The sequence below is a fragment of the Otolemur garnettii genome, unplaced genomic scaffold, assembly GCF_000181295.1.
Source record: "Otolemur garnettii isolate 467f Iridium unplaced genomic scaffold, OtoGar3 scaffold00095, whole genome shotgun sequence".
Classification (NCBI taxonomy): Eukaryota; Metazoa; Chordata; class Mammalia; order Primates; family Galagidae; genus Otolemur; species Otolemur garnettii.
The window spans coordinates 4,052,424-4,061,517 of record NW_003852490.1 but is presented as its reverse complement, the minus strand read 5'-3'; the positions used below and the strand labels follow the sequence as shown (position 1 = coordinate 4,061,517).

Here is a 9,094-nt window from a genome sequence, read left to right as displayed (position 1 = left end):
CTGATCCTCCAGGCCACATCATGAGGCCGTGTGTGTGCTCTCACTGACACTCACCGCTGATCCTCCAGATCATAGCCAGCATCATCTCCCAGCCAGCTTGATCATCAAGACCAGTCCAGGTTTCAGATGACTCTTGATTGCAAATACCTTGGAAACTTCAAGGGAGCATAGCCCAGATGAGCATAATCCACCCACAGGTCCATGAGAGACAGGTGGTAACAATAAATTGCTGGGGGTTTTTTGAGACAGTGTCTCACTACATTGCAGTCGGTAGTCACAGCTCAATCAGCAACCTCAAACTCTTGGGAGGCTGAGGCAAGAGAATCGCTTAAGCCCAAGTAGCTGGGACTACAGGCATCTGCCACAACGCTCGGCTATTTTTTGGTTGCAGTTGTTGTTTAGCAGGCACGGGCTGGGTTTGAACCCGCCACCTTCAGTGTATGTGGCCGGCACCCTACTCACTGAGCCACAGGCTCTGAGCCATAAATTGCTGTTTTTAAGACACTGCTTTTAAGATATCTTGGAGCAGTTTATAATTAATAATAGACAACCAGAACAATTACCACCTAGTCTTTACCTGACAAATCAGTTCACATCTTTGGATCCCAGTCTCCTCATCTGTAAAATAAGAGGTGAGCTAGAACAGATAAAGGTCACCTTAAGCCAATGATTCTATAGCTTCCATTTTTCATGACATCCTCAAAAGGATGATCAAAGGTATATCTGTTTTTTTAATTGAAATAACCACAAAGTAAGATCATTTCAGAGTAAGTCAAGCTTCTCTTAGTAAAATAAAATGTTTAAGGAGAACCAGAAAGAAGTAAATGATATACCAATAAAGAGGAGAGAAGCCTAAAAAGAATAGTGCAAGTTCAATACATTTTCTCATTCAAAAACATAAAACATTTACTACTTACTCGCTATTGTATTTAACACGCTTGATAACGTAAGTCTTTTTATCAATTCTGTGTTTTGCTTTGAAAACTTGGCCATATCCACCTTTGCCAATTGGTTCTATTTCCTTATAATCCTTGGCAAACCTTAAAGATAAATACCACTGTTATCCTGAGATTCAGTGTCCACCCCTTCCCTCCTGCCATCCCCCTTTCCCTATTTGTGACCTTTCCCCACTTGTGAAACAGACTATGTAATAAACGTGACTCTCTTTCTGAGTAAGAAAGGTCCACCCAGCAGAAAACTCTTGACTCACAAAGGGCAGTCCCTTCCTGTCCTCCTCTCACTGACAGTCTGACATAACAGATCATCCCTGGGAGTCACAGTCAATTCAAGAGACATGATAAAGAATCCTATCACAAGCATAAAATATTAGAAAAGATTACCATATTGTGTGCCAGAACCACCACCAAGCTCTTATGAGAGAAATGGGTGTATACTCTGAGCCTGCCTATGTTGGTAACCACTTGGCTGTCTCCTCCTCCTCACTCCCCACATTCCATCATTAAGTCCTGTCAGTTCTACTTCTAAAACACCTGTCTGGTATCTGCCCACTTTTCTCCACCTCCAACATCACCACCCCAGCTCAGGCTTGCCTCAGGCTCCTGCAGTACCTTGTTAAATGGACCCCTGACTCCCTCTCTTGCCCTGTTCCAATCCACTGCCCACACAGCAACCAGAGAAGCTGGTCATAGTTCAACCTTTGCATTCAGCAAAAACAGAGAGCCCTTAAGTGTCCTGAAAGGTGCCACATGATGTGGCCCCAGCCTCCATCTGCGCCTCATCTCATGGGGCCGTGCCCTGCTCACTGTACTCCCTCCAAGCCTCCTGTCTGCTTCTGGAACACTCACATCATCTTTTCCACGCTCTCCTTTCCACATACTCCTCCTTGCACACAGCACAGAGCCTCCCCAGTGCCCTGTACTAACTCAGCCTCTGGGCCCCAAAACTATGACCTCAGAGAACCTCACCTCACCTTTCACCCTAAATTCAAGGGTCCTGTTTCCATTTCTCACCATGCAATTGCTTTTCTTCAGAGGTCTGACCATAGTTTGTAATGGCAGATTTTCCATATAATTGCTTATTTAATGTCTGTCATCCCTACAACATGCTGCAAAAGCAGGGACTGTTTGTTTCTATTTGCTCCTACTATAAATCCAAGTCCTAGCACAGAGCCAATGATGTATCACATGCTAATAAATATTTGCTGATTCTTTACTGCTTTTTAAACTTATATTCAGTGCCCCCTTTTGCCAACAGGCCTCCTTTACTTTAGATATTTAATTTAAACCCAAATACCCTTTTGGTTATTTAGAGGAACCTTTTTTTCGAGTGAAAAATTTCTGCTATGGAGCTGAAAAACGGCTCCACTATTTAGGTGGATCAATTCTGATCCCCCACAGTAGTACTTTTTTTTTTTTTTAAATCACTAGTTTGCAAGACTTTTTGCTTTCCATATGAAAATCTTCCACAGATATCAGAGAAATCCACACAAGCCTCAGAGGGATCTACAGTTCCCACATTTCCTTTGGGTTTGTCTAAATCTTACTTCTCCAAGAGACAATGATCCTTTGTGGGGCTGATATTCCTACAACAATTAAACTATTCAGGTGGAAATATGGTTTAATTTTATAACGAGTCCTTAAGAATCTTCTGTTGAATGAACAAATGTACGTTTAAGCAATTCTATGTCACAGTTCCATCTCACCTGTCGTTCACCGTATACTTGCTTCCATTCATCTCAGGTGGATCAAATCTAGGTGCCAACTTTCTAAAAACGAAGAAGAGAATGTCAAACTCAAATGAAACTGGAATCAAATCCATCTTGTTTAGAGCAGGTTTCATGCCTTGCACTAAGTTTTTTTTCTGTTTGAGTCAGCTATTAGAATAACAGAGTAGCACGTGTTAACCTTTTTCTTTATAAAACTACATACTATGGTTTCTCCTCTGTCCTCTAATGTTGCATCTCTTTCCTGCTTCCCTTTTTCACTTAAAACACTCATTGCTGATGTGCCACTAGCCTCTCTTTTCTTCCTCTGGACTGGAGACCTCAGAAAGTACATCTCTGTGTACCCTCATTCTGGCTGTTATTCCCTACTAGAGATAAGCCACCTGCCAGTGGCAGTTCAAACACCACCTAAAACTAAAAATATCTGAAATGCCACATTCCCTTGAAGCCTTCAGGTTTTCAACTTCCTTCACACCCTCAGTGCTGTGATTCCTGACCGTGTCTCGTTGCAAACAGTGTCATCTTCAACTCCTTTCTCCTTTTAACTTCTACTTCATGCTCTAACCCAGCTATTGGGACTATCTCCTCAAGACAGGTCTACTGTTTTTTGTTTTTATTTTTTACAGTCTTTCTCGCCAATTCTCCTCATCCCTCCTCACTACCACAGTAACCACGGCTGAGGGCCTAATCAGCTCACATGTGAAGACCTCTCTTCTCACCATCCACACATCCACATCAGTAATCATCTCCTTCAACACTTCTATCTACCCCTCAGAATAGACTGGTGGTTCATAGTGGCTCCTGCAGCCATCTGACCCTCATATTTCTGAGTATATTTATAATCTTGCTTTTCTCTTCACTTAAAGAAACCAATGCACCAGAATTGACATGATATTTGATTTTTTTACTGTCACCCAAGTTATTACCCTACTTTAACCCTACTTATTTGCCTGCAAAATAATGCACTTCTCTTGAAAACATCTCTCCAAGCCCACCTCCTTGTCAGCCTCTTCCAAAATAACAACCTTGCTGTGATGGAAGACTGGGTAAGGCTTGGACTCAAAATAATACCCTTAACTAATTACTTTAGCAATATTCCCATAAAGCTTTATGTCTATAGTGTAGCATGCAATCAAAGATTTCCCCACACATCTAAATTATGTGTTTGTGTATTTAAGCCTTCAACTTCTTCTGAAACTCCAATCAAATAAAGGTGTACAACATTCTAAAATATTGAAGACAATGTATAGCAGATTAAGTCTAAAATAAAATTTCAGTTCAAACTATGTTCAAATGAATAATGAGACTCACCTTCTTACCTTCTTTTGATTATTTATGAGACCGTTCTATAAGAAAAGAAAACAGGAAATATTTTCAGATGATTAAAGCAGTCATCTTACATTCTCTTGTTGTCCTCCCTCCTGTATTTCTAGAGGGTTCTATGACTACATTTCTTAGTCCATCAATATCTATATTCTCATCAAGCCCTGTACCAACACTTAGTACTCCTAGACTTGTATTTTGCCAATCTGATGGGTTCGAAGGGATTCTAATTGTGGTTTTGAATTATATCTTCCTGATTCACTTTACTGTGAATCACTTTTTTATGTTCATTCCCCTCTCTTCTCTGAGTTGTCTATTCAGATATTTGGTACATTTTTCAAACAGTTGCTTGTCAGCTGGGCACGGTGGCTCACACCTATAATCCTAGCACCCTGGGAGGCCAAGGCTGATGGATTGCTTGAGCTCAGGAGTTTGAGACCAACCTGAGCAAAAGCAAGACTCTGTCTCTAAAAAATTGCTAGGTGTTGTGGCAGGCACCTGCAGTCCCACCTACTTGGGAAGCTGAGGCAAGAGGATCACTTGAACCCCAAAATTTGAGGTTGCTGTGAGATATGATACCATAGCATTCCACCCAGGGTGACTGAGTAAGACTCTGTCTCAAAAAACAAACAAAAACCAAAGTTGCTTGTCTTGTTGTTGCTTTGTATTTCTTTATAGACAGAATACTTTTGTGACACTAATCATCACATTAAAAATTATTTGGCTCGGCGCCTGTAACTCAGTGCACAGGGAGCCAGCCACATACACCAGAGATAGCGGGTTCGAATCCAGTCTGGTCCTGCCAAACAACAATGACGGTGGCAACCAAAAAAATAGCCGGGCGTTGTGGTGGGCGCCTGTAGTCCCAGTTACTTGGGAGGCTGAGGCAAGAGAATGGCTTAAGCCCACAAGTTTGAGGTTGCTGGGAACTGTGACACCATGGCACGCTTTTTTTGAGACAGTTTTTTTTTTTCTGTCTCAAAAAATTATTATTTTTTTGTTTTTGTTTTGTTTTTTCTTTCTTTCTTTCTGTTTTTTTTTTTTTGAGATGGAGGTCTGTCTATGTTGCCCAGGCTGATCTTGAACTCCTGGGCTAAAGTGATCCTCCCACCTTGGCTTTCCAGGGAGCTGGGACTACAGTCACATGCCACCATCCAGCTAAAACATTATCTGGTTTTTAAGTTTAGTTTTAATTTTAAGTTTAGTTCTGATTTTTAAAACAGAACTAAACAAATTAAACAAAACTATATTAATGAATCTTTAACTATTACACAGCTGGTGGGAGAGAAAAGCAAGATGACAGGAACATACTGTGGAGAGTATGGAAAGCTGAAAGTGAGGGATGGAATAATTGCTCATGTGAAGAATGGGGGTTCATAAGCAAAGAGGGAGTCCAAAGATCAGTGCATGAAATAAAAACATGAACATTATGGTGGAATACTAAAGATCATTTTACAATGAGGAAATACAGACGAAAGCAAGATTAATAACGAAGCTTAGGGACGAATACTATACCAGCGAACAAGAAGAATTTTTGACATTGTCATCGTTATGACTTATTGGTGCATTTGCTGAAAAGTCACTTTCAGATGATGATTCAGAAGCACTAGAAGAAAAGGGCACAAATCTTAGTTTATCAGTTCTATTTTTATCCCTACCTTCTCTAAATCTTCCTTAACCATTAAATGTTTTCATAAAAATTGCTCTTTCGAGGCAACAATTGGCATCATTAAATGTCATAGTTGATTGCGGACTTACCACATGCTATTGTTAGAAGACATGCTTCCAAAGTTACTCGGAGAAGTAAAAGAATCGGATAATGCTGAGTCAAATTTCTGAAAGAAAGAACAGCCCTTCGTATGCTTAAAAGCAACTACATTACTTTTCCCAGTCTCTGTGTACTATCACATTGATGTCCCCACATGTGCCAAGACTACAACTATAATTCCATTTTTTATGGAGGACCGCTCTGCATTTAAAAACACCCTGAGTTGCCAACAGAATTTTTATCCCACTGGGGCCTCATGGCTCCAGAGGAGGAGGAGTCATTTTGCTACATGACTATCCGGCTGCCTCAGCATTATGCAAACATAGTCTCACCTCAAATCAACTTCACATGGAATTTTAAAATATAAAAATTAAATCCAAAAGCCGTTACATACCTTAGAGCTTCCTTCTGGGTTTATCTGAAGATAAGCAAGTTTAGCAGCCAACTGTTTTGCCTCCTGTTTAGTAGAACTTTTACCAATACCGTATTCTTTCTGCCCAATTTTGCATTTATAATGAAATCTAGGAGAAATGAGTGAGCACTTAGGCAAATATGAAACATAAAGTAAGTTCTAAGTTACGATTTCAATAAAATGACATATTAGCCAAGAAATTAAGACAACAGTAACGTATTAGGTAGATTTATATTTCATATCTTGGGTATGAAAGCTTCGGTAAGATGGCTGAGGAATTTGTCTAAATAACTGGGATGAGCTGATGTCTAACTCTTTGCTGCTTTGTTGAAATACCTGACCCAAAGGCAGGAAACGGTGATTTTAAAAATTCCATAGAGATCAAAAGATATGGAAGTAGGGAAGGAAGAAGGAGACCCAGCGAATTTTTCAGAGATGCTCAAATGGGAAAGAAAAGGTCAGTAGAAAAAGTGAGGCTTCTACAGCAGAAGCTATTAGGTTATAATCTTATGGCCTTTGTAGGAGATGAGTACGGCACGATTTTGCTCTAACCTCAGCATCTTATACCACCCGCTATGTGGACAAAACTTAAGAAAATCTCAACAGTGCATATGCCCCACTCTCGCTATATTAGATGTAAGAACACTTGTGGTTAGGCAAGGATACCTGGACAATTATATAAGAACTATTTTTAAGGGGTAAAGCAATTATTCCACGATAATTTATATCATGGAATTACTACATATTATTGCAAGATTATTCCAGTATTTTTATTTCTTTTACTTTGGGTTTCAGTTGAAGGCATAGAGAGAGGCACATCCAACCAGAGTAAATCTTCCCTGGCGGGCACTGAATCAAAGGGCTGGGCTGAGCAACTAGATCACTGCTGTAGCCTTTGTCTTATTCAGGCACCCACCCCCGCAAAGAGACTTCTTCTCTCTTTTAGGTATCTAATGTTAGAGCGCTTAATTCAAAGGAACCAAAAAAGTGATCTATAGAAAAATGAAAATAAAGTAGAATCTTAGTTATTGAGGTTGACCCACAGAATTCACTTTTGACCATTTCATTCCAATGAATACTGTCACATTTTTCTCTTCCTAGTTCCGGGCCAAAAGCCATCAGAGTAAAAAGTAAATGGCTGAGTCACCTCATAGGCAAGTGTACTAAATGGGACTATTTGCCATTCTGGTTATCTTTCCTTCTCCCCATTTCACTGGTTAGTTGTAGTTGAGAACAATCTCCCTCATACTCATTTGCTTTCTGCTTTTTTCCGGTTCCACTCTGTTCTTTAGCCTCAATCCTACACATCTCAGTTCACTGGTGATGTTCTCAGTAACTCCCAAGCTCTAGTTCATCTGCCTCCCTCATCGGGTTCCTCAAATGCTGGTCTCCTCGCAGTCTGGGGCTGGAAGGCATTCCTTCTGATACATGATACTTGTCCATTTGATGAAATACGAGGGGCAACTGCCTGAACAAACAGCTCCCCAATCTAACAATAGTGGGGAATCATTGAACAAACAGCTCCCCAGTCTAACAATGGTGAGGAGTCATTCCGCACTTGTGCCACAAAGGTTGTTACCCAGTAACCTCTATCGTGACCTTAGTGACCGGCTCTCCACATCCTTCAAGCAGCGGCACCCTGTACTCTCTCCGGTGGCCCATGACTAAACCATCTAGAATAGACCTTAGAGATAAAGGATTACCTGAATTATCAATTCCAGTAGATGGATCTCACGGCTGCAGTAATTAAGCATTCTAATTACAAAATTAAGCCCCCATTTGCTTATGAATCATATAAAACCTTCCATACAGAATGCATAAGGAGAAATACTTCCAGTAAATTAGATAAGCATGGACTTATTTATAAAAATAAGCCCCACTTTATTGTTAGAGACAATAAAACAGAAGAAAGTTGAGCTACATCCTACCTTGTAGGGTCCCCTGATTCACACTGTTCATAATTTACAGTTAATTTTTTCTTCTGGGCCAACCTATTAACAAGGCCTATGTAATTCCCAATACTGCCTTCTGAAGTATCTGTAGTTGTCAATGATAAAGGACTAACACCCTACAAAGAAAAACAATGTGGTTAGGTAAATGACACCACAAATTTAACTTTTTAATTTTATTTTGTAATAATATTGTAAAACAGCCCCCGGCAGGTCCTTCAGGAAGTATTCCAGAAGAAGGTATTGTTATCATAGGGTGACACATGACAGCTCCACGTGTGCTGTTATCCCTGAAGACCTTCCGGGGGACAAGACAGGGAGGTGGAAGACAATGGTATTGATGACCCCGACCCACTGCAGGCCTAAGCTGATGCATGTGTTTGTGTCTTAGTTTTTAGCAAAAAAGTTTACAAAGTAAAAAGAAATAAAAAATTTAAAATAGATAAAAGCTTACAGAATAAGGATATAAAGAAAGGAAATACTTTTTTTGTACAGCTATCCAATGTGTCTGTGTATTAAGCTAAGTGTTACTGCAAAAGAGTTAAAACGTTAAAAAGAATTTTAATATTAATGAAGTAATAAAGTTACAGTAAATTAAGGTTAATTTGTTACTGAAGAAAGAAAATGTTTTTTATAAATTTAGTGTACCCAAGTGTATAGTGTAAAGTCTATAGAGCGTGCAGTAAGGTCCCAGGCCTTCCCATCCACTCACTGCTCACTCAGTGACTCTCACGGAGCAACTTCCAGTCCTCAACCCCCATGCGTGGTATGTGCCCCATATAGGTACTATTTCTTTTTTTGTTTTTTGCAGGTTTTGCCTGGGGCCAGGTCTGAACTCACCACCTCTGGTATATGGGGCTGGTGCCCTACTCCTTGAGCCACAGGCGCCGCCCTAGGTACTAATTCTTATCTTTCCTATTATATTTTTACTGTCTTTTTCTTTCTTTCTTTTTTTTTTT

The 9,094-nt window shown here is 40.1% G+C and overlaps 1 protein-coding gene across 2 annotated transcripts in view; it reads right to left on the bottom strand.

Annotated features, from left to right (window-relative positions):
• EIF2AK2 (eukaryotic translation initiation factor 2 alpha kinase 2) overlaps nt 1–9,094 on the bottom strand; it is a 32,962-nt gene that overhangs the window by 15,251 nt on the left and 8,617 nt on the right. Inside the window, exons 4-10 of one of the 2 annotated variants that reach the window (XM_023516679.1) lie at nt 8,115–8,254; nt 6,169–6,295; nt 5,765–5,841; nt 5,522–5,612; nt 3,995–4,029; nt 2,663–2,725; nt 918–1,040 (exon numbers count right to left, since the gene is read on the bottom strand). In XM_023516679.1, the coding sequence (XP_023372447.1) occupies nt 918–1,040; nt 2,663–2,725; nt 3,995–4,029; nt 5,522–5,612; nt 5,765–5,841; nt 6,169–6,295; nt 8,115–8,254 (656 nt within the window). Of the gene's footprint in view, nt 1–917; nt 1,041–2,662; nt 2,726–3,994; nt 4,030–5,521; nt 5,614–5,764; nt 5,842–6,168; nt 6,296–8,114; nt 8,255–9,094 lie in introns of both variants that reach the window. The other variant, XM_023516680.1, reaches the window with a different exon arrangement.